Here is a 24,799-nt window from a genome sequence, read left to right as displayed (position 1 = left end):
GGGTGTAGTTGTTGCAACTAACTAGACAAATGGACTGCACTTCTAAACAAGGCTTTATTGGCAGGTGGCTATGAATAAGGGATACCCTCCCGAAACACGTTAAGCATTTCACAGCCACCTGCCAATAAAGTCTTGTCCAGAAATGCCGTCCATTCGTCTAGTTTGTTACATGTCACAGTAAGGGACACTGAGGACTGAGCACCTGGCTTGGTGAGTAGTGGAGAGCTGGAACGGTCTCTTTTTGTTTTTCATTGACTATAGTTGTTGCAGACTTACCAATGTGGGTGTATTGGAGAGAAGCATTCAGACTGATAGTTCTCATATCAGGTGACACAGTGACAATCTGTCTGGTTTCTGTCTGCCAGGTGTCATAACTGGTGGTTGTAATTACAATTTCTTCTCCGGCCTATCAAAGGATTAGAAAAGTTAAGATTAGATTGTTAGCCTGTAATGCACACAACACATCTCAACCTGAATATCCGTTTATAATGCAATGGCCAGGGGGTCTTGTAGAAAAATGACCACATACTGTATGCAAAACAGCCACATTGATGTGTGCATTTATTTGCCTTGAGTTAAGACATCCTGCATTACCAGCATATTATGTTGTGGGTTTGTGAACCTCCACTGTTTAATTGCCATTGAATAGGGTGGAGATTGCAAACATGGGCAAAGTAAAGGTGCTATTTAAATGACAAAAAAATATAATCTCTTTCCTGCAACCTATCTGCATAAAAGTCTAGTGGCATAGCAAGGGCCAGAAACAACAGACCAATGACTTTTACATCAAAAGAACGTTTAATTAAAATATTCATTCTGTCATTCGTCATATTTATACAATGAATTTAACTCTTTGGGGCTTCAAATATTACATAACAGGAGAGGTCTTTTACAAAGTTTGTACTGCATGATGCAAAGAAATGGCTGTGTCATACCAGTCTCATTCTGATACATGGGGGGCCTTATTTATCAAAGTCTGAATTAATCTGACTATTTTATTCAAAAAAGTCAGACCAAACTAGAATCCACGATTTGACCTATTTATTATTAAAAAAAAATATCACGATTTTATCGGATTGGGACAAACACACAAAAAAAAAATCTAGCGAAAATTTGAATTGTACGTTTTTTTCAGATTTTTTTCCCGATATTGCTTGATTTTTTTCTGACTTTTTCCTGAAAAGTCTGAATTTTTCAGGATTTTTGTCCAAAAAGCCCTAAATAGTCAGATTTTTGGGTTAATTCCAGTGAAAATAGGAAAGGGACCTCTCCCATTGACTTATATACAAGCTCGGCAGGTCTGAGATGACGGATTTTCAGTTTTCAGACTGTTTCCATCCTCAGGGTTTAATAAATCTCGAAAAATTCCAATTTTTTTTACCACTAAAAATTCAGATTTTATAGTAAATAATACTCGAGTTTTTGGGATTGGGATTTTAATAAATGACCCCCTTAGAGTATACTACAGTGCTGTGCCACTGAATTGTAGAGAACACTTGTGAAGCTCTCATGTATCAGTGAAGGGTGCACCTTGACTAACATAAGTCTGTGCCATAACTGTCCTGCTTCACGCATGAAACATTAAGGAGGTTATTTATTAAAGATTGAGTTTCTGAGGTTTGTGAGGTTTTTTCTACCTCGAATAAACTCACAATTTAAACAAACTCAAATGTCTGCTTATTTATGAAAACATCTGAATTTAAAATACTTGATTAAATGCAATGGGGGAAATAAATCGAATACCTCAAATTTATTGAGTTTATAGGCTAAAAAAACCTTGAATACCTCAAATTTATTGAGTTTTTGAGTATAAACCAGAGTAAAACACCGAAAATCATGAAGGCAAAAGGTTAAAGGGACCATTGCCTTTTTAGTGAAAACTAACCAAAAAAATAACCCCACAAGCTTCAGCTTTTCTCTCTCTTACTAGCTGATTTAAATTTTAACATTTTTTTAAAAGCTGTTTATATATTTGAAATGCATGATGAAGATTATACGCTTACCTCCCAGTCTACAGCATGCACTAAAGTGATATTTAGTGATCCTTTGGCTGCAGTTGTTGCTAGCTTGGTTCTGTAAACAGAGCGAGGCATTCCATGCAGATCCAATTGGCCAAACACACCTGGAATAATCGGAACCATATATTTCTTGTATAATCTGATCTGCTATAACATATAATGCTTAATGATTATCGTGTGGATGTTTAATACATGTGCATTCACCAATAGGTTTTTAGTATCTTTGTCTTATAGGTTTGGCAGTTTGGCATTCCACATCACAGAGTCAAAACTGGAACACAGAGACCTGTGACTGATCCTAATGAATACAGAACCCCCTGTGTTCAGCAGTGCTGCATTCATGATGGATAGGAGGGAGGAGTCTCATAGGTATCCCCCACCCCCTACCAGTCATATATATACCTTGCACATCATTCAGATGACACAGGCACAGGTCTGGCCAGTGTTCACTTATACCAGATTTTTTTTTATTTTTTATCTGGGATGAGACGCACAATCAGATCTGGGGCAGAAATGCATTATAGCACCCCTTAGTTCTCTTGCACTTCTGTCCATGGTCAATGTAAATGACCCCTATATTGACTGATTCTTATATGAAATACAAAGTCTTGGACAATGACAAACATTTGTTGTTTTCAAACAGAATTCCTGAAAGATCAAATGTCTGGGCTCCCAATTCAATCTTTGATAAACCTGCCTCTAGTTCTGAAACAGTTTTATTAAACATCTAATACAGTTCAATGCATTCTTATGAGAGTAAAATAAGAGTGAAAGAGAGACCATAGTACTTACCAAGAACCTTTGAGCCCTGGTTGGGACCATCAGGCAGGGGCATCTCTGGGGTTAAGTGGTTTCCTTTTAGTATAATGTGTAATTCTCCTTGAAATGGATCATCCTCCTTTCCTGCTATTAATCTTCCACCCTGCATTAGACAGAATTGTGTCTCACAGTGGGAGTTTTATAAAACAAGCTTGCTGTTATTGGGTCTTTTTTTGTAAGGTTATTTGGGGGGGGGGTAGCATTGTTTGTAGAACTGTGCCATCCAAACTAATTATTTTTACATAAAAAAGATGATGATGCTTCTTTTAAGGAGAACATTATTAAAAATATTATTTTATATATGCACTTACTAGACCAGCCCAGAGGTTCAGCAGCCCTATAACAGTAATAATCCAGACCTTCAAAGTTGCCCCCTTTGCTCCCTATCTTTGCTCTTGTTAGATCATCATTTCAATGTCAGTGGCACTGCACATGCTCAGTGTGCTCTGGGCTGCTGTTAAGAAGCTAAGCTTAGTGGTCATAGCAAATCATCAAAACTGTAGCATACGATTAGGCTAAACTCTTTGGGGCAGGGACCACCTTCTTCTTGTCTCTTAACAATGACCATTTCATTTTCAATGTAAATATACAGTCGTTTTTTATGTATTCAGATTCTATTTTATTGATCCCTGTCTGTTCTTTTATTGTGTTAAGGTACAGCAGTGCAAACACAAGTAGCATTATCGAAATTAAAATATACATACTTTCCATACATTTTATTATTATTATTATTAACATGTATTTATATAGCGCCAACATATTGCGTAGCACTGTATACATGCACACATACAAGTGAGGTTACATCTGTCATAGAAGCTGAGCTGCAGATCTGATTGTTAATCATTTTTGTACCGGATTTTGTGACACCATGTACGTGGATCTGATTTATTATCATCCTGGTATTGTAATTTTAGGAGCAGTTATAACTTAAAGGAACAGGAACACCAAAAAATGAAAGTTTTTTTAAAGGAATGACAATATAATGTATTGTTGCCCTGTACTAGTAAAATGTGTGTATTTGCTTCAGAAACACAACTATAGTTTATATAAACAAGCTGCTGTGTAGCCATGGGGGCAGCCATTCAAGCACAGGATACACAGTCGATAACAGATAAGTTCTGAAGAATCCCATTGCTTATCTGTTATCTGCTGCATATCATGTGCCTTTCTCCCTTTTCAGCTTTCAATGTTCAGTGTTATAAATGTTTCTTGCATGTCCTTGTGTTCCTCACCTGTATAGATATGTACGTAGCACTGAGAATAGTTGTCTTATAGGCACTGCTGCTATTTGTTGAGCTGTTGCTTGTGAGGTTTTGTATCTCCAAAACACCATAAATAACCAGCTTTTCTAGAGAAGGGATGTCAACATCAGCTATAACCCATTTGCCTAGCAGAGAAGAGAAGGATACGGACATGACCAAAAAGTACATTTTTCCTAAGAAGCATACAATAGAAAGACAAGAGGCATCTGGGAAATATCTAGCATGCACATTTTTACAGCAGAATTACCTATTATATATTTCCATGCTAGGAAACAGCAATAATATGAACTTTTTAGATATTTATAAGTTTTGACTGGATAGAGTTCTTGTTATATAAGTCATCACTGAATGAATGGCAGTGTGAGCAGAGAAAGTATAAACGAGTTCCCAAAACAAAAGTCATCTCAAAGGACTGACTTTTTTTCTTAATACCCATAGTTGCAGCATTATATACTCCGTCTGATTTCGGTCAGGATTGTTTCACATGATATCATCCATATACCGGTATGTATGGCCAGACTTTACAGACTAGGGTTGCACTTTTGTCACTGAAATTAATGTTATTAAATGTTGTCAGTGTTATCAAAGCTAAATATGCCCAAGCTGTCCCATATAACTATATAAGCATAATAAACCCTCTGTTTTGTACAGCAGGAAAATGTAAGTGTATAGTGATACTTTATCTGTGCATGTATGGACAAATCAGTAAATAAATACATAAATAGCACATTCTAAATCTAAAGGATCCACTGTACCTGCAGGGATGACTACATTGGATCCTTCCTTTGGAACAGTTTTGTTGTTCTCTACAGATGATTCCCAGAAGGAACGGTTGGACCAATAACTAGGGAGCAACAGAAACATACATGGGATTCTGCCTTAAAATGCATCAAATATGAGAAAAAAAAATTTAAGACACAGAAGTACATTTATAATGGTTAGAGTTCATTTGTTTGGTCTAAATTCACATTTTTGAATTTTTTGAGATTTATTATACCCCGAAGCTGGAAATAGCTCGAATCAGAAAATACTCCAGCCACAACCTGTCGAGGTCATGTAGAAGTCAATGGCAGAGGTCCCTTGAACCATTTGAAGATGTTAATAGCCTTGATGATGTTCAAGTTTTTTTTACAGATTTTGCATGAAAACAAGCAATTTGAGTTTTTTCCCACCGGAAAACATTCAATTCAAGTTTTCAGGTTGTTAACCCTGATTCAAGTTTTTCCTTTTTCTGTAGAATGCTTTACCATACCTGAGTAAACAGTTCTATAAACTCTCTCTGTTTGTTTAGAATAACAGCTGCCATATTAGCTTGGTGTGACTTCATATGTGAGTCTCCCTGCTCACTCATAGCTCTGGGCTCAGATTACAGCGGGAAGGGGAGAGGGAGGAGCAAACTGGGCATGCTCAAGCCCTAGCCCTGGTGGTTTATGCTGAAAACAGGAAGTCTGATACAGAAGCCCATGTGTACTCAATAGAAGGAAAGAAACACAGCATTTCTACAGAGGACTCAGAGTAGCATTACTTTGAGGGTTTACTAGTGTATTTATATAAACCTTTCTGATAAAGCTTATTTAATTTTAGTCTTTCCTTCTCCTTTAACTTTGAATGACAGGGACATGTTAGGGAGTCAGGGACACCAAGGCGGAACCTTCCTCTCACCAATACAGTGCTGGCCAAAGGAGTTAGCACAGTATTTATGAGGAAAGTGGCAGGTCTCTGCACTCATAAAAAAGATTGGCAAATTATTAGTCTTTTTTTTGCACTTTGCTCACTGTGTTCTGTACATTAAAGGGCCCATTTACTTAGCTCGAGTGAAGGCTACTTCGACCATTGAATTGGCTAATTTGACCTTCGACTACGACTTCGAATCGAACAATTTGAACTAAATATCATTCGAATATTCGATCATTCGATAATCTAAAACCTACTGAGGTGCAATGTTAGCCTATGGTGAAGGTCCCCATAGGCTTCCTAACAATTTTTTGGTCGAAGAAAAATCGTTCGATCGATGGATTAAAATCCATCGTATCGAACGATTTGAAGGATTTAAACGTTTGATCGAACTATTTCCGGTAAATCCTTCGACTTCGATATTCGTGATGGCTGTGAATGCTGATTCAGTTAATGTCTTTAAGAATGGCTTAGAATGGTTTTTTGGACAGACATAATATCAAAGGCTATTGTGATACTAAGCTCTATAGTTAGTATAGGTATGGGTATATAGAATTTAATTAAAAGTAGGTAGGGGTATGTGTATGGATGCTGGGTTTTCATTTGGAGGGGTTGAACTTGATGGACTTTGTCTTTTTTCAACCCAATTTAACTATGTAACTATGTAAGTCGAAGGATTTACATTCGGCAGTTGAATATCGAGGGTTAATTAACCCTCAATATTCGACAATATGTAAATCTGACCCCTAATGTAGTTTACCATCACTGTGCTGACACTATAGCAACCAATCAGCAGGTAGCCTTTAATGGTCACCTGTTTAAAAAACATCTTATTGGTTTCTAACAACAATCTCACATTGTAGCACTTGCACCCTGAGGATATGTATTTGACCCATACCCTTTATTACATAACCTTGCATGTGTGATGCTCCATGAAGTGTTTTGTCTTCCAGCTTGACATTATTTTTTTCAAACTATTTTTTAAAATGACAGTTTCCTGATGAGGAAGTATATGGTGAAACAATACACTTGTTCCCCTGCCTGTCAATAGGTATGCAGTATATCTTACCTCAAGGAAAAAGAGAAAAAGTACCCCGTATAAACCCAAACTCAATAAATATTAAAACCCTGTAATTGTACTTAGGCTTGCGGAATCTATTTCATGGCTTGACAACTTTCAAATCAAATTTTAAATTAATTGTTGGCTAATAAAACAAATTCAATTCAATTAAATTAAGTGATAATTATTATAATAAAGTGCTTGGTGCCTGATAAGAAATTAATATAACCATTAATTAAACCACCATTCTAAAAATAGGGAGAATGAATCTATCCTTGATATTAGTGTATAATAAATATAAAGTGTCAAGTGCTTCAATTGATTATTTCAAAATTCCTATAATTCATTAAAAAAAATGCTATACAGATGCAATTGATCAGATAAACATTAAAAAGGGTAATTGATTTCCTGGAGCGCTTGAATTCATTGAATAGATTGAAAAAAGAAAATACAGATGGTAATTACGCTGGGACGTACATTTGCGCACACGCGGAAGTCTTTAAATAGTCGGCGTCCTCGTGGATACACTTAGGGGCCGATTCATGAAGCTCGAGTGAAGGATTCTAATTAAAAAAACTTCGAATTTCGAAGTGTTTTTTGGGCTACTTCGACCATCGAATGGGCTACTTCGACCTTCGACTACTACTTCGACTTCGAATCGAACGATTCGAACTAAAAATCGTTCGACTACTCGACCATTCGATAGTCGAAGTACTGTCTCTTTAAGAAAAACTTCGACCCCCTACTTCGGCAGCTAAAAGCTACCGAAGTCAATGTTAGCCTATGGGGAAGGTCCCCATAGGCTTGCCTGAGATTTTTTGATCGAAGGATATTCCTTCGATCGTTGGATTAAAATCCTTCGAATCATTTGATTCGAAGGATTTAATCGTTCGATCGAAGGAATAATCCTTCGATCGTTCGATCGCAGGATTTGCGCTAAATCGTTCGACTTCGATATTCGAAGTCGAACGATTTTAGTTCCTAGTCAAATATCGAGGGTTAATTAACCCTCGATATTCGACTCTTCATACAGCTGCCCCTTATTGACTGCCTTGAGAAAGCTCTTTTAGCGAAACGCGCGTATTTTTGAAGCACTAGCACTCTGTATTTATATAGGAATTACTTCCTTTTAATCAACAATCTACAATTGTTAAGATTAGAATGGTGGTTTAATTAATGGTTATATTAATTTCTTATCAGGCACCAAGCACTTTATTATAATAATTATCACTTAATTTAGTAGAATTGAATTTGTTTTATTAGCCAACAATTAATTTAAAATTTGATTTGAAAGTTGTCAAGCCATGAAATAGATTCCGCAAGCCTAAGTACAATTATAGGGTTTTATATTTATTGAGTTTGGGTTTATATGGGGTACTTTTTCTCTTTTTCCTCTAATTAACTACAGTATATATACTGACCAGGTCAGACCCCTGTATAGATCTATCAAACAATTTAGATAACATATCACAGGTTTTCAAATTTTTCTTTTGACTTTTGAGTATATCTTACCTCATCATACAGTAAGGAAAAGGTATTTACATACTTTTGATATTATACATGATATTAATTATTCTGAAGGACAAGTGAATGATATTACATTTCAATATACGGTACATAAAGCCACCCACTATGCTAAGCTTATCAACCTCTAGAATATGTATATATCACAACAAGACATGAAGAAAATGGATGGTGTTCTCTCGGCTGATACCTACTCATAGACTGACGGCACAACGTTGGGTTCTAGTGGAGGAGGAGGAGGAGGAGGGATACAGTTCTTGAAATAGCAGCTGCTGACTACTAGATTGACATTAACGTTTGTCATATCGGGATCCAGTGTCCCAGCAATGGAACGTTTTTGTAACTTGTGTTTCCCAGATACTGTAACAATATAAATAAATTGAAATACCTTGGATGTTTTCTCTTCGACTTGAAAGGTTAGATTCTAGATAATGAGCAGTAAACTAAAATCATTGCTTCCTTATACTTTATAAGAAGTACTATTTATTCTTATTATTTATTAACTCCACTAATAAAAATAAATTGAGTTGGTTGTCATTATTTATTTTTTTATAGTTTTTAAATGATTTGCCTTATTTGGCTATACATTTTGCGGGTTATTTATTAAAGTCCGAATGCTAAAAACTTGAAACATTTTTTTTTACTATAAAGTCTGAATTTTTTGTTGAAAACAAACCTGGAATTTTTTGAGATTTATTATACTCAGAGGCTACAAAAAGTCTGAATCCGAAAATCTGCCATCTCAGACATGCCGAGGTTGTATATACAGTAAGTCAGTGGGAGAGATCCCTATCCTATTTGAAAGTTTATGTGGTCTGAGCTGAAATTATCCCAAAAAGCTGACTATTTTAGGCAAATATCCAAAAAATTCTGGCTTTGAAGGAAAATGTCCCAAAAAGAATGCAATTCAGGGAAAAAAAAAAATCAGAAATAATAGTACGATTCGGGTTTTCAATCGATTTTATCAAGTTTTTCCCGGATTCCATTAAATTGAGCTTTTTAGTAATAAATAAGGTCAAATCGTGGATTCTAGTTTGGTCTGACTTTTTTAAATTAAATAATTAGAAAAAAAATCGAATTTTGATAAATAACCCCCTTATTGCTGTTGCTGCTTTTATTACTCATCTTTCTATTCAGGTCCTCTCCAATTCATTTCTCTTATTCAAAACAATGCAAGATACCATGCATTGTTTTGAATAAGAGCAATGAATTGGAGAGGGCCTGAATAGAAAGATGAGTAATAAAAGCAGCAACAGCAATAAGGGGGTTATTTATCAAAATTCGATTTTCCCGATTTTTTCCCCCCGAATTGCATTATTTTTGGGACATTGTCCTAGAAAGCCAGAATATTTTGGATTTTTGCCTGAAATAGTCAGATTTTTGGGATAATTTCAGTAATTTGGACTCTAGCAACCAGAATGCTAAAATTGCAAACTGGAGAGGTACTGAATAAAAAGCTATATAACTCAAAAACCACAAATAATGAAAAATGAAAGCCAATTGAAATTTGTCTTAGAATATCTCTTTAAACATCATGCTAAAAGGTCATTCAAAGGTGAACAACCCCTTTAATAAGATCTAAAACAAGTTTTTTGCCAACGACCACCAAACCCTGAAGACATTGCACATTTAAAGGGGATCTGTCACCCTAAGAAATAATTCTAAATTCTATTTTATGATGTTAGTCAAGCAAAATAAACTGTACTCACACTATATAAATTATATAAATCTTGTTTCTTTTAGTCTTGGAATTCACAATCACTAGAAACAGGCAGCAGCCATTTTGTGGACACTGTTATTAAATCAAGCTTTAGATCATGCCACAATCTTGTTTATGCACCAGAATGGGGCACAATGGAGCCATGCCCATGCACTGGCTACGCAATTAGATGTTGAGGAGGGAGGGGGAATGTGAGGTGTTGCATTAAATCTTGTAAGTGCAGAATGGAAAGTGAAAGTAATTGTCTGCCCCACCTCTAAGCCTAAGGCATGTGGGGGCAGGCAATATATGATTGACAGCTGGGAGTTTTAAATGAGTATATAACAGGTAGAGGAAAAGTAGAAAAAAAAGAATTTGAATTTTATGATTAATTTTAAGAGGAATTTTCTTACACAGGTTTTTGTGTTTGGGTGACAGGTCCCATTTAAACTAGGAGGACTGATCAATAAACAAATTTAAATTTCTAAAAAGGAATCATATATTAGGTTTTTGTATATATTATTGTATCATCATACTGCATACCGTACCAAGATAATATAATGTAGTTGTGTTGTCATTAAAGTACCAGTCTCCATTATTGTTGGTGTCATAAGTCACTTGCTGCTGAGACCCATTTCTTGTATCAACAATTTTGAACATGTCTGGTCTCTGAGTAAAGTTGTGGGATATTATGACATAGTCTGAATTCTACACAGAGAGAAAACAAAAGTAGAAAAAAATGTTTTAGAAGTATTTACACTGATAGATGTTAGGGGGTCCGAATGCCATAAACTCCAAAAATTCGAGCTTTTTGACTATAAAATCAAATTTTTTAGTGAAAAAAAACCCTAAATTTTTTCAGGATTTATTCTACCCCAAGGATGGAAAAAGTCTGAATCCGAAAATACAGCATCTCAGACCTGTTTTATATAAATCAATGGGAGAAGTCCCAAAGATATCCTAATCTGTGTTGTGTTTCATGCAATAATCCGAACATTTTGTGGTTTTCAGGCCAAAATTTTTTTTTGAGTTTTCAAGTTTTGTCCTGCACAGGAAATTTTCGGGAAAATGTATTGATAAATAAGGGGAAATAACCTGTGCAAATTTGGTCGAGTAAATTTCATAAACTAATTAGATATTTTCAAATTTTGATAAATAACCCCCTTAATGTTCTGGGATATATAAAATTCTTCATGACACAGGTATTATGTTGCAAAGTTAATTGTGTTTTCATCATGAGGATAGAGTTGTCCATGCAAACTCTTCCTTACATTTTAACAGCATTATCATTTTTGGACTGTTACATCACTTGACGCTATGGCACTCTTAAGCTGAATGCAATTTTTTTTTTTGATAATTCATTTATTTCTTTACCTTAAAACCATAGAACCTGGAATAATAGGTGATGTTTGTGATGAAAGCAGCATCACGGAAATACCAGTTATAAGTAGCGTTACTGGGAAGCAGAGCCATCCATCCATATATATGAGTCAGCCGGTTTGCAAGGAAAGGTACAACGCTGACACCTAGAATGTATCAAATGTGAAATCATTGTTTAAATGAAGTTCGTTTTATTTTACTGGCAAAATGTGGGCCTACAAATATGAAAAACACTCCGATGTAAGAAGCAAATACATTTCAGACATACTAGGGAAATTACATATATAATTAAAACATATAGATAATTTAAAAAATATCTGCAGAAAGTGACTTTTCAAATGATTTTATCACCTACCAAAAGAATTTGAAAGAATGACATCCTTCCAATAACCAGCTTGCATTGGATTGTTGAAGGCCAAGCGATGGAATCTGACAGTGGAATTACAGACATATCCATTGAACCCAACACTCCAGTCTTTGCTTTTACTGCATTGTGAGGGATCCAGCAATCCACTTTCTGGTACCACTTTATTGCCAGTTTTTCCTAAAGGAAAAGGCAAAATTTTTAACCTAGGTATTGATGTTTCTTTGTTCTTGAGTTTTAAAGCTAGCTATTACACATTATACATTATTCTCCAGTTTATGAACTCAAGAGCTTTAGCCAACTAGTAACTCTCTGTTAGCCTGCTTGACTACAACTGGGCTTTTCACTTGGAGAAGGCTGATGTCGGTATGTAGCAACTCCAATCTTGTATTTTATTCAGATGTGCAAGCTAGGGAATGACAACGGGTTTAAGACTCAAGGCAGTCTCCTGCCTTAGACAGCTGTTAAGTACAGGGCTGCACTCATAGAATTTGAGGCCCCCAATGTCATAGTTTGTCATTACATGTCAATGTACAAATATTTGCTTTATGTCAACTAATATTTACATACACAAACAAGTTCACGGTATCAGTACACTCATTTACACACAGAGAACTTTATAAACACATAAGTAAATAGATTTACCTGTAAGAGTACCGTCCATATCAATTAAAACAACTTCATGTTCCCATCGGAATCCAGCCTTGTTTGATGAATTAAAATACTGTATGCCATCAAATTTTGCGCTCCAGCCTCCACAGCTGTCTGTGCAAAGTCCTGGAATTGATGTAACGCCTATACTGGCACATCTGGGTCGATCAAAATTCATGAATGTTACAGATGACACAGTTAGTCCCTCATCAAATGGAAGAACTATACCCTTGGCAGTGCAGAAATTAGAGCCTAACCCAAGTTCATCAACATGTCCAACTATTTTTGTGTTCTTAATTAAAGCTCCACTTGTTTCTCCCCAGCCACCGACATGCTCTGAAATTACTCTCTTGGTTTCTATGCCAGCATCTTGATTATTTACCATTGTGAAATTGTGGAATTGAAGAGCTCCGCCATTCACCCACTCTGCCCCTTTCTGACAGTTCCAGGTTGTCAGTGATTTAAAAGTAGCAGGTTGTGCAATACCGGAAGTGCAACCTCCGCCCACCTTTGGAAAGTATTCTTCAAAAATCCAGATTCCAAACCATCCTTGAGAGTGAACAGTGTTGTTATAAAATTCACCAAGAGGGACTCTTTTTTGACAAATGTTTGGGTCATAGGAGGGACCATCTGGATTATCATGCATTCTGTACCAGAAACCAAAGTGGGTACCACCAGCCACTGCATTGTGCCTAACTGTATTATTGGGGTTAGTTACCCAAAAACCTGCTGGGGTGACATCATCATTTAAAAGACTGGTGCTTTGACGAACAAATACAGCCAAGTTATACTGAAGGATGTTTCCATGCTCGATTCCATCCTCAATAAAGAATGCTCCTCCCATAATGTCATATATTACAGTGTTTTCCACAAGAAGGTGATGAGTATTATGAATAGTAACAGCTCTGTTGTATGTCTGGTGAATGCCACAGCCTCGTACATATGACTTAAATTGAAGATCACCCATTAAATGCCAGTTTATTGGATAGCGCCCAAGTCTGAAAGCTTGTCCTGCATGGAATACCTACAGAATTCAATTAATGTATTAAGTTAGAGAAACAGAAACAATGTTAATTTATGGACTGAAGTGGCACCATACATGCTATGAACCATCTCAACATCAGCACTGTCAGAAACATTTTTACAAGATTATGCATTTCTTGATGCATAGAAACCATATGGCTGCTACAGGAGATAAAGGCTAAATAAGTTATTCCAAAGGCATAACCATATAGAGTAGTAGGACTTATACTCAGCACAAATACAATGTTTCTGTTGTTGATAATTTTCCTGTTGCTTACCTCCACATATTCTATTCTTCCAATGGACAAAAGCTGATTTGGCTGTGGAGCATGGAACATAATACAGCCACCAAACTGATCACTTCCTACTTCTTCACCGAATCTTCCCTGGAAACACGTTTGTGTAGCAAATTCACCTAGGTTGAAAATTATACAAGCAATAAATATTGATTACTTCTTTGATTCATGTTAAAATTCCTTAGCATTTTCTATATAGCTTTTAGTTCGAGTATTCTGAGAAGCAAAAATAAACCCAACCAATCTCCAGAAATAATTGGTGTATGTGGCTGTTTGTGAGCTTCACTACACACAACTATCTAACATGCAGACAGATAAGCCACAATGCTATGAAATTTGACTGAAGGTTACCATAGATGGGTCAACATTAGTTTCTGACTCTGGACCATGTTGACAGCATATTTTTGAATGTCGTTCAGTGTGACAGATATTCTGGCTGGGGATCATGCAGATATTTATTGGACAGGTTTGAAAAGCCCTGTGCACCTTTAATGTGTTCTCTCTAACTGTGCCTGCACAGCCTTGTTCTGTGTATCAGTAGCACATGGGTGGCCAAACTGGGCAAAGATCCAATTGCTTGGTAAAACAATTTTTTTCCATGTAAGGCTAGCTTCCCATTTTGGGTGTAAGAATATGGCCCCAGAAGAAGACCAAATAGGGCATCACCTGAAGGGAAAAGAAAAAATCTGCTACTACCTAGCAGATGGCAGTTTTAAATTGGTCGTTACATATCCTGACTGAATATTCTCAATGGTCAATGGTCATAGTATGGATAATCAAACAATGGGGCAAATTCACTAAGCCGCGAAGCGTCGAACGCTAGCGTTAATTCGCTAGCGTTTGGCATTTTCGCTACTGCACAAATTCACTAACGAACGCTGGCGTAGTTTCGCTAGTGTTACTTCGCAACCTTACGCCAGGCAAATCTTCGCTAGCGACGAAACTACGCAAATTCACTAACTTGCGCAGTGTACTGAACGCTACCTTTTACGCTAGACTTCCTTCGCCACCTCAGACCTGGCGAAGCGCAATAGAGTAGATAGGGATTGTTTAAAAAAAAGTCAATTTTTTTTCTAAGTCCCAAAAAAACGCTGGCGTGTTTTCTACATGATGACGGATAGGCTGAAAAAGATCGAAAATTTTTTGGGGCTCCCCTTCCTCCCCCCTACATTTCCTGACTCATGGCAACTTACCTAGACAGTGGGCACATGTGTAGGGCAAAATAAAATTTTTATTTGCTGATTTGAAGGTTTTCTAGGCATTTGTAGTGCAGATACGTGTTCCTCCATTGAAATTTGAATTTCGCGCCGTATGCAAATTAGCCTTCGCTAGCGTATCTTCGCTTTATATAGCGAATCAACGCTAGCGCAACTTCGCAACCTTACGCTACCCCTGTGCGCAACTTCGGATTTTAGTGAATTTGTGGAGCCCTGGCGAAACTACGCCTGGCGAAGTGCGGCGAAGTTGCGCCTGGCGCAACTTCGCACCTTAGTGAATTTGCCCCAATGTTTCTTTAAAGCCACTAATAGTTACCAGTATCAAATCCATCTGGACAAGCTTGTATGTTGTCACTCCATTCAACGTTAGTAGATCCTCTCACAAGAATATTTCTCGTAAGAACACCAACTTCTGCCCTTGCGTCAAATGCTGTGCCATCAGGAAGAGTGATTGATATTCCCAAGTGCTTGTAAATTAAAGGCTGTGTTAGAGTCACAGTTTTACCATCTTGGGAGACGCTCAATATTGTCATTTTTTCATTTTCTTTCTGGCTGTGTCTGTTGAGAAAAAAGATAGAAATAGTCACACAAATATACATGTATGATTTTTAAATGAGCAAACTGCAAATGTTTAAAGTTTGTCATGTATAACACAATAGTATGTACCTATTGCCTGTAGACGCTATGACAATTTCATCTCCAGCCTTCCATGTTACACTTTTTTGCAAAATCAGAGTAGATGTTCCAGCTTCGGCTGTTTGTGCCAGATGGGTCCAAGTTACAGGCACTGGCTGTCCTGGAAAACAGTACAGAATAATAGTAAATCTATGTGTCCATACACACCCATATTTGGTGGGGCAGATTTGCCTATTTCAGCCATACTGCAGCCGTTCTGATTGGGCAGTGGACCCAATTGAATTAAATAGCAGAAAGGTGGGAGAACACATAAAGGTACCTTGGACATTATCCCAGAGATCAATTGGCCTACGCAAGGCCACCATAAAATAAAACCCTCCAATCTCTTAATTGTAGCAGGGATTAACAATGCAGATAACTTTTTTCCACAATACAATGAATTGAAATTAAATGTTAAATTGGATTTTTTGTTAATCAAGTGGAAACCATCATTACCAGTCAGTTACAAATACCAAATTGCTCCCTGAGTTTTTCAAACATAAAGGGGGTCATTATTATCACTAGAATCTTATTAGTAAAGAATTATAAAACTTTTGTTGCAGGAATAAAAATGTCTATAAAGACACATGAGCGAAACCAGATAATACAATTCTCCATGAAGGAGCAGAGACGGGAATATTTTAAATTAACAAAAGTTGATTTTATAAATGTATTTTACCATGTAGATCCAGTGTTCCTTCCCTCACAGCTAATGTCTTTGCACCGTACAGAGGTAGCTCAGGGGAACGTAAATGTCCATGCAAAGTAATGATGGCTTTGTGCTGGAATGGAGCATCTTCAGTTCCAATCTAGATGTTAACAAAGTAAATATACATAATACATATGTATTTGTGGCTGGGATGGCTTGGTGGATGACTACCTACTTCTCACACAGCATATGTTAATACTTAGATACTACTTTCACAAAGTGAACCTAAAACTGATACTATAAAATCCTACATGGCCAGTTTGTTTGTAGCTTTTGCTTGTGAATTGTGAATATTTTGGCAGCCTAGTGCATTATATATTTCATAGACCAGGAGGTAAAGGGGAGCTTATGGTGCCTTATGTGCACTGAAATTGGAGTAGCCAAATATGGTGTAATTGTGGAATGTACCCTGATTTATACCAAAAACAGTCCTTTAATTTGTGGTTATAAAGATATCTATTCCTGCACGAGATTAGGGGCACTTTATAGTGTTCCTACTATTTGATAAATGCCCCCAACATCTGTTAGTAATCAGTGTTAGTATTAGAGTTCTGTGGCCTCTTTCAAAACTTTTGGCTTGTGGTCTCATGTCTTCTTTTATCACTGTACATCCTTATTCCTTTTAATATATAATTCTTGCTACAGCCGTGACATTGTTTTTATCGTATAGTAGCAAGCCAACAGGATTATTTACAGACCATTGGTAACTGCTAATAACAAAATGTGGAGGGGATTTTCTATTAGCATTAGGGATGGGTGAATTTTTTCGCCTTGTTTCGGTGCAGAAATGACGGCCATAGACTTGTATGGCGTTGTGCAACAATAAAAAAAAAAGACGCGCGCCAAAAAGAAATTCGCCACACAACATATTTTTTTGGACGCCCATAGACTTTAATGGGCATCGGCGACATTTTGCCGGTTGGCGAATTTTTGGCGAAACAAAACGGGTCAAATTCACCCATCCATAAGAGCATCCTAAATACAAAATTAAGGGAAGGGAGGCAAATGCACACAAAAGGAAGCAACAGTTTGCACATTCATCTTATATCGGAAAAAAACAGGAGTAAAAAAAAAGGAAAAAAAATAGTCACATATTTCTTTTCACATACTGTAGTTCCATTTTATTTTGAGAAGATAATGCCATTTATTAAGTTTTTGACATACAATATAACATATAGCAGACCCCAGTTGTTTCTACCTGAAGAAGACCACCATCTGTAATCAGAATATTCTCTGCCTGTAGCTCAATATCAGCTTCATCGAAGATCAAACTTCCACCTGTATACACATACACAGAAGTCTGCTTATATAATCTCTAACAAGTCTACAAACTAAAGAGATGTGGGCCAACAACTTCTTCTAGAGCCCCCAGGGAAAGAGCCTGAAAAGTAGAGAGGGAAGGGGAATGCCAGATAGGGAGTAGTTAAGAAAGATAAGGATTGTGGGAGGGGTTTAGAAGGTTTTAAATGACTAAGCTGGAGAAGAAGGGCATCCATTTTAATTGGAACACGTGGGAGCAGTCAGCTTTCCACTCTCCAACCCTTCATGGTTGGGAATTAGTTGTTGCAGCAGGTGGTGGTGTGGGGCTGCCCAAGGGGGCCACCAGAAAGGGGGGTACCAATGTTGAGGCCTATGTGGTGTGTGAGGGATAGGCCTGGGGCTAGGTTTGGGCAAGGAGTACAAGTCGGCAGGTGGCATGGGTGGTAAGATGAGAAGGCTTAGTCTCAGGCTTGTTATTGGATGGCATGGATAGTAAGATGAGGAGGCTTAGTCTAAGGCTTGTTATTGAGTGTGCACAAGGTGTAATGGTGTTAAAATATGTTAAATATATTATGTTGCTATGTGGAGCCTTCAGCGGCTTATGGATATTTATGTTATAGTCAATGCTGGAAAATATTTGTGTACAGTGTGTTATGAATATTCATACAATGCTTTTAATATTACTGTATAACTGTTAATAATAAACCAAGCTGCAGCCTTTTCCACCAAATATGTTGTGTTGAGTGAGTTATGGGGTGGGTTTTATAGAGGGCCCGATGGAGTTTATGCAAGTCAAGTTGTGCTCAAGTACATTCTACTTACCTTGAATCAGAAGCATCTTGAGCACCGGGGTGCTTTGGTCCAACAGGATGGTTTGTCCTTTTGTGATAACTGCCATTGATCCTTCATCAGGAGGTGTGTCTCCTCCCCAAGTGTATCTTGAAGACCAAACGTCAACGTAGAAGAAATCAGAATTGTTCTGAAAAATATATGTCCATGTGCCAAAATAAATACAGAATAGAATGCTGAAGTTCAAACCAGTAATTAGCCATTAGTCAAGTAGACTTGATGTAAGTCTGAAATATTACTGGACAATAGTTATCATTATAAAATATTTTACAGAACATGTATCCTTGTATTACTTGAAATTGTATCCTTTGGCTTTAGATTGCTGGAGCTGAAAAACTCTTGTTCTACATTTAAAGAGTCTAACTCATGAGATCTAATGACTATGCAATCTAATTCAATATTAGCAGTTTCATTTGTTTTTTTAATATATAACTGAAACCAATATTCTCTGAAATTATATACTGTAATAGGTACTCTTACCATCTTGGCAAGTCCTTTTCCTTCAAACTTCACTTGCACCTTAGTTTGTTGTGATGGAGACTGAGCTCCAGTTACACATATAATATGTGTGTTATTGGCATATTGCACTTGACAGTTTGCTTGTGCCACGGTAACTGTGATCTGGGAAATGTTTGTGCTGAAAATAAATGAAAAAAAAAAACCACATTATAACATTAACAGCCTAATATTATTATAATAGTAAATCTCTTCACCCCCCACACACTGTTTGATAAATAAAAACACATGCAATTTTATGCTCTTGGGGATTTGGTCTTTTTAAAAAAGGCACTAAATTCTAAGAAAGTTTAGATTTGGGCAAAATGCCCCAAGTATCCTTTTACCTTCCACCCTGGAATATATATTACATGAGATGTATATTTATGTTTGATTATTTTATTTGTATGGATACAGTCAGCCGTAAGTCTATATGGCAGAACAATAGCTTTGTTTAGAAAATGGTGGAACTGTACAGTATATTTTAGCTTCTGGTTAAACTTTTATCAAGAGACTGTGCAAAATCAAAATAGGTGGAAGTAAAACATAAACTGACTGAAGTAACAATCAATAAAAAATCTAGGTCATGAAGAGTGTGTATATCAGTTGCAGTAGGTGTATAAACAGACAACAAAAAGTGTCACCAATAGTCTGAATACCTGAACTCGGAGCCGGTGATGGTAAGACTTGTCCCACCAGCTGTGCCACCTCTCTTAGGGGTCACATCACTTATTACAGGAGTCAGGGCAGAATTGTAGGTGAATGAGCTGTTCAGTTGGACATTGTCATTTCCATTTGCAACAAGGACGTCACAGGTCAGTGTAGAGCCAGAAGCTACCAAAACAGAGGATGAGAATCAGTTACTACCCATTTTATAACCAGATTTATTTTATTCTATAGAATATGAACAGTACTATATTTACTGATGAACCAGCGGTTCTTCTTGATGCATATTAAGCTGATAGCAATAGCTCTACAGGCATTCAGTAGGCTTACTATTCTGTTGAATAATATTTTTATGTCAATTAAAGATACTTTTCATTCTTTTACTCAATCCATAAACGTTTGTCAATTAAAGATACTTTTCATATTTTTACACAATTCATAAACGTATGTCAATTAAAGATACTTTTCATTTTTAAATTTTTATACTCAATCCATAAATTATCCATTTTAATAAATAACATGCTGAGATAGTCTCTGCTGAAATCCTTGAAAATTACATTGCTGCAAAAGATCCAGACAACAATGACAGCACATTTCCAATAAATTTCTATGGGAAGTGCTGACAGGCGGAGGGGTGGTTATGACCACTGTATTTTTACACCTGATGGCAATTCCATTCAAAAGGGTCAATCTGACCATAGCTTTATGGTTGCAGTGTGACCTGCAGGAGTCAGTAGCAGAAGATTGCAGACAAGAGAGACCAAGCTGCTGTGTTCACAGAGAACTAGGCTACTGCCATGGTAGGTCCACATCCTTTTAAGCAAGAAACTAAAGTAAGTGTTTTATATGTATATACTTTATGGATATGTTAAATCTACCTTATAACTTAAAGCACATAAATAAAACATGATAGTACCAATCAATATGATATTTATTTTGTCCCATCATTGTGTAGAGGAGCTACAGTTCATATGGTTTTAATAAAAGTTTACCATTCTGCGGAGGAGCTGCACAAAACAGGGAATTTGGATTTGATTGGCTTCTGTCTACTCGGCATTCTGAGCTGCACACAAAGACCCTGGAATTCAGCAGGTCAAACCCAGATCCATTGAGGGTGATTATCAATCCACCAGCAAAGCTTCCTATAAACAAACATTTGTGCAGATAGTTAATATGTTGTAGCAGCAATGGGTTCATCAAGAGATCCATATAATAAAAATGAGCTTTCTCAATAGTTGCACTAAGACATTTGAAGAAAGATCCAAAATCGAAATCCCCAGTCTTGTGTGCAAGCTTTTCTTTGTAGGAGTGGTATTACCCAAGCCTTATGCACATATTCCCAATGAATGATGTCGATTATTGTAGTAATATAGAGATGGTATCAATGCATACACTTTCATACTATATATTTCAATACACATTCTGCAGTAAAATCATTCTTCTCTTTCCAGTTTTACAGCCCACTAATTAGGGGCACATTTACCTAGGGTCGAATATCGAGGGTTAATTAACCCTCAATATTCGACCGTCGAAGTAAAATCTTTTGACTTCGAATATCGAAGTCAAAGGATTTACCGCTATCCTACGATCGAAGGAATAATCATTCGATCGAACGATTAGAAGGATTTTAATCCATCAATCGAAAGATATTCCTTAGATCAGGAAATTGTTAGGAAGCCTATGGGGACCTTCCCCATAGGCTAACATTGGCCTCGGTAGGTTTTAGATGGCGAACTAGGGGGTCGAAGAATTTTTTAAAGAGACAGTACTTCGACTATCGGATGATCGAATAGTCAGACGATTTTTAGTTTGAATCATTCGATTCAAAGTCGAAGGTCGAAGTAGCCATATTCGACCATTCAAAATTCGAACTTTTTTTCCTCTATTCCTTCACTCGAACTAAGTAAATGGGCCCCACAGTTGCATTACTTACCAAAGTATCCCCAACTCAGAGCCATTGTCTGAGAGATATGATTTTAGAGCCAATATTGCCAAAATGCCATGTCTCATATGTCTTTGGGCCAAAATTGGGAAATCAAATTTGCAAGATTGAATTACTAAGGTCTTGCTATTTTGAAATAGAACCAGCTTGAGAGCCATCATCTGTTCTTATATTTACAATAACTGCAGAAAAGTGTGTGTATATATATATATATATATATATATATATATATATATATATATATATATACGCATCAAAAGCCAAAAAGATGGACGTCACTGTGGTCAAACAGGATCTTATGCCTTACGCATTTTGGGATTCATAGGCCTGCTTTCTTTCTGTTTGACCTTAGTGCTGTCCATCTTTTTGGCTTTTGATGCGGATTTGAGAAGTGGGGATGCTGCAGACTGAGCACCCGACAAGGAGTAAAAGGAACAGCATATGCAATGGGAAGGTGAGCTTAGAGTGGCCCTTTTGGTTTGAGTAAGGCATTATATATCTATATATATATATATATCTATCTATCTATATATATATATATATATATATATATATATATATATATATATATATATATATATATATATATATATATATATATATATATATATATAGTCCAACAGAAGAGATCCGCACTCTCAGGTCTCATATATAAGTAGCTGTATGCCAGCACAGCACGTATAACTGTATACGTTGCCTGGGTGCAAAAAAGGCCAAAAGGGTAAATGCTGACTTTGAGAAAGGCTAGATTGCTAGCCGAAAGATTACTTTTGACCAATAAACACCACTATTCTTTTCGTAAGACCTGTGAGTGTGAGATTCCTTCTGTTCAGTATATATAGTGAATAAAGTACCCCCTCTTGTAAAATATAAGGATATTATAAGTTACCGAGGAGTTTCATGACCATATAAAAATACGAGGCCAAAGGCCTGGGGGTACTTTCTTTATTATAATACATAAGTTTCAGTGAGTCATGTGACCGAAATGACATCAGAACTCACCATTTATAACTGATGACATCAGAACTCACAGTTTATAAGGCTAGAATTTACAGGACATTCATGGCTTTTATTATATATACATATATATATATATATATATATATATATATATATATATATATATATATATATATATATATATATATATATATATATATATATATATATATATATATATATATATATATATATATATATATATATATATATATATATATATATATACACACATATACATTTCTGGAGTCTGGGCTCTTTTGGGTCTGCTTAAAGTCATACTTTCTCCTATTATTTCTCCATTATCTTTGCCACCCTCCATGGCTGAAGAAGGACTTTACTTAAAGTTACTGGGAGAACTTATTTTGTTATGGCTAAACACAATGAATGGTTTGTTGGCCCTTGACTTATTTTATGTGGATAGTAAAATCTACATTATTGTCTGCATTATTTTAAAGTTTCCTTGTGACTTACCCACATTTGGAGAGACATTTGTTAAAGTCAGTTGGTATTTGAACTGCACATTGGACTTGGCAAATCCCTTCTCAGTTCTCAGTTTAATGGGGAAAGTTCCTCCAGAATTGTTGCCTGTGCTGCACTCTAGTTGGTTATCAGATATTGTTGTTATAGTGCATGTTGTGTTGCCAATATTCACTGAAGTCATTGAGGCATCTGAACCAAATCCTGATCCAGAGATTGTAATTAATGTTCCTGGTACACCTAGAAAGAAAAACACACATTCACCATGGACTATACCTCATAAACTAATATTGTCCTCACCTTTCATTTACCTATTTAAGAGGTACTTCATCATAAAATGAACTTTTAGTATAATCTAGATAGTGATATTCTATTCCAACAGCTCTTCAGTTTACTACAATCCAATTTTGCCTAGCAACCAAATAGTGATTTGAACAAAAAACTGGAAAGTCACAGAGAGTATCAAAAACATTTTGTTTTTGTGTTTTGAGTCAGTAACCCCTATCTGTCAGGTAGAAATCAAAACTGGAAGCTGAAAACATATGGAATTTGAAGTTAAATTAGGGTGCATTCTAGGGGATGACCAATTACCACCCATATTTGCCACAACAGCACTGGACAGTAGCAGGAAAATCCACTTCATTTTAATTTTTTTACCTCTTATTCTTCACTTTAATTTACACATTATGCGTATATTATTAAATAAATATAGAACATACCTGTGTTTGGAACAACTGAAGACACAATAGGCGTGTCACTCTGTGAATATGAGAAGCTCAGAGGTGGGTAAGTGATGGAACGCACACGTATGGACACTGTAGCATTCACTGCAGCCATAGATGGAGGTGTAAGGCACTGAATGCTGCTTGGGGTCACTGACACAATTTGACACAAAGCTGCACCAACCAGCACAGTGCTATTGAGAGGGTCAAATCCATTTCCTATAATTGATAGGAGAGTGCCACCTTCAGTGCTTCCAGATGGAGTTAGAAGAGTTGCCTGTGCCGGGCTAGTTACAGTCAACTGCCCCGTTGCCAACCCTTTGCTTAAAACAATTACTTTCACAGTGTAAGTGCCTGCAGGAATAGAGTCAATAGTACATACTAGTTGTGTGTCATTGGAACTAATTACCTGTGCAAGCCAGTTGCCCACATAAACCAAAACATCGTTATTGCTGGTGCCCAATTCAGAACCAGTTATGTACAATGTAGTAGAGTTGTAGATAAAAGTAGGGGAGATGCTGCTTAAAGAAGCACTATTGATATATGAAAAACTGCAGGTTCCTTTGCACTGACTGACAATTCCATTTATTAGAACATTCACTTTGATATTCTGTAGTGTACCAGGGAGTGTATCACATATGATGTCTGTGTAGTTCACTGAAATGATAGTACAGCTCACACCAGAAATGACAGTGCTGCCATTTATATTAGAAAATCCTGATCCATGTATGGTTAGTCTTGTGAATCCAGCGGTGGATCCGTTATTGGGCGTAACAGAATCAATGTGAGGCAGAAGAGCAAAGCGTCGATCCATTTCCTTGGCTATGGTGTTGATGGCATTTCCATAGTTATTCACTGTGAGGGAAACCAGCTCTGCAATCCCAACCTGCATGGAGTTCTGAGGGTCTACATTGCAGATCACAGTGTTCTGGTCTGCATAGGAAACAGTGCAAGGATATTTTCCAATTGTTACCTAAAAATGAATTAAAGTATGAATTATAAAATCGGAAGACCT

The 24,799-nt window shown here is 36.7% G+C and overlaps 1 protein-coding gene across 1 annotated transcript in view; it reads right to left on the bottom strand.

The window, feature by feature from the left end:
• The window catches only part of LOC108718599 (fibrocystin-L), a 94,821-nt gene that overhangs the window by 26,120 nt on the left and 43,902 nt on the right, over positions 1 to 24,799 (bottom strand). The window contains exons 39-59 of the mRNA XM_041566613.1: positions 23,782 to 24,757; positions 23,057 to 23,302; positions 20,634 to 20,783; positions 19,635 to 19,809; positions 18,961 to 19,117; positions 18,454 to 18,610; positions 17,570 to 17,649; positions 16,342 to 16,471; positions 15,654 to 15,783; positions 15,304 to 15,545; positions 13,753 to 13,889; positions 12,446 to 13,475; positions 11,792 to 11,980; positions 11,431 to 11,582; positions 10,605 to 10,764; positions 8,552 to 8,717; positions 4,855 to 4,943; positions 4,070 to 4,224; positions 2,811 to 2,940; positions 2,004 to 2,122; positions 277 to 406 (exon numbers count right to left, since the gene is read on the bottom strand). Coding sequence (XP_041422547.1) covers positions 277 to 406; positions 2,004 to 2,122; positions 2,811 to 2,940; positions 4,070 to 4,224; positions 4,855 to 4,943; positions 8,552 to 8,717; positions 10,605 to 10,764; positions 11,431 to 11,582; positions 11,792 to 11,980; positions 12,446 to 13,475; positions 13,753 to 13,889; positions 15,304 to 15,545; positions 15,654 to 15,783; positions 16,342 to 16,471; positions 17,570 to 17,649; positions 18,454 to 18,610; positions 18,961 to 19,117; positions 19,635 to 19,809; positions 20,634 to 20,783; positions 23,057 to 23,302; positions 23,782 to 24,757 — 4,900 coding nt within the window. The remainder of the gene's footprint in view (positions 1 to 276; positions 407 to 2,003; positions 2,123 to 2,810; positions 2,941 to 4,069; positions 4,225 to 4,854; positions 4,944 to 8,551; positions 8,718 to 10,604; positions 10,765 to 11,430; positions 11,583 to 11,791; positions 11,981 to 12,445; positions 13,476 to 13,752; positions 13,890 to 15,303; positions 15,546 to 15,653; positions 15,784 to 16,341; positions 16,472 to 17,569; positions 17,650 to 18,453; positions 18,611 to 18,960; positions 19,118 to 19,634; positions 19,810 to 20,633; positions 20,784 to 23,056; positions 23,303 to 23,781; positions 24,758 to 24,799) is intronic.

This window comes from Xenopus laevis, chromosome 6L, assembly GCF_017654675.1.
Source record: "Xenopus laevis strain J_2021 chromosome 6L, Xenopus_laevis_v10.1, whole genome shotgun sequence".
Taxonomy (NCBI): domain Eukaryota; kingdom Metazoa; phylum Chordata; class Amphibia; order Anura; family Pipidae; genus Xenopus; species Xenopus laevis.
The sequence above is the reverse complement of the archived record's forward strand: the minus strand, read 5'-3'. Positions and strand labels throughout refer to the sequence as shown.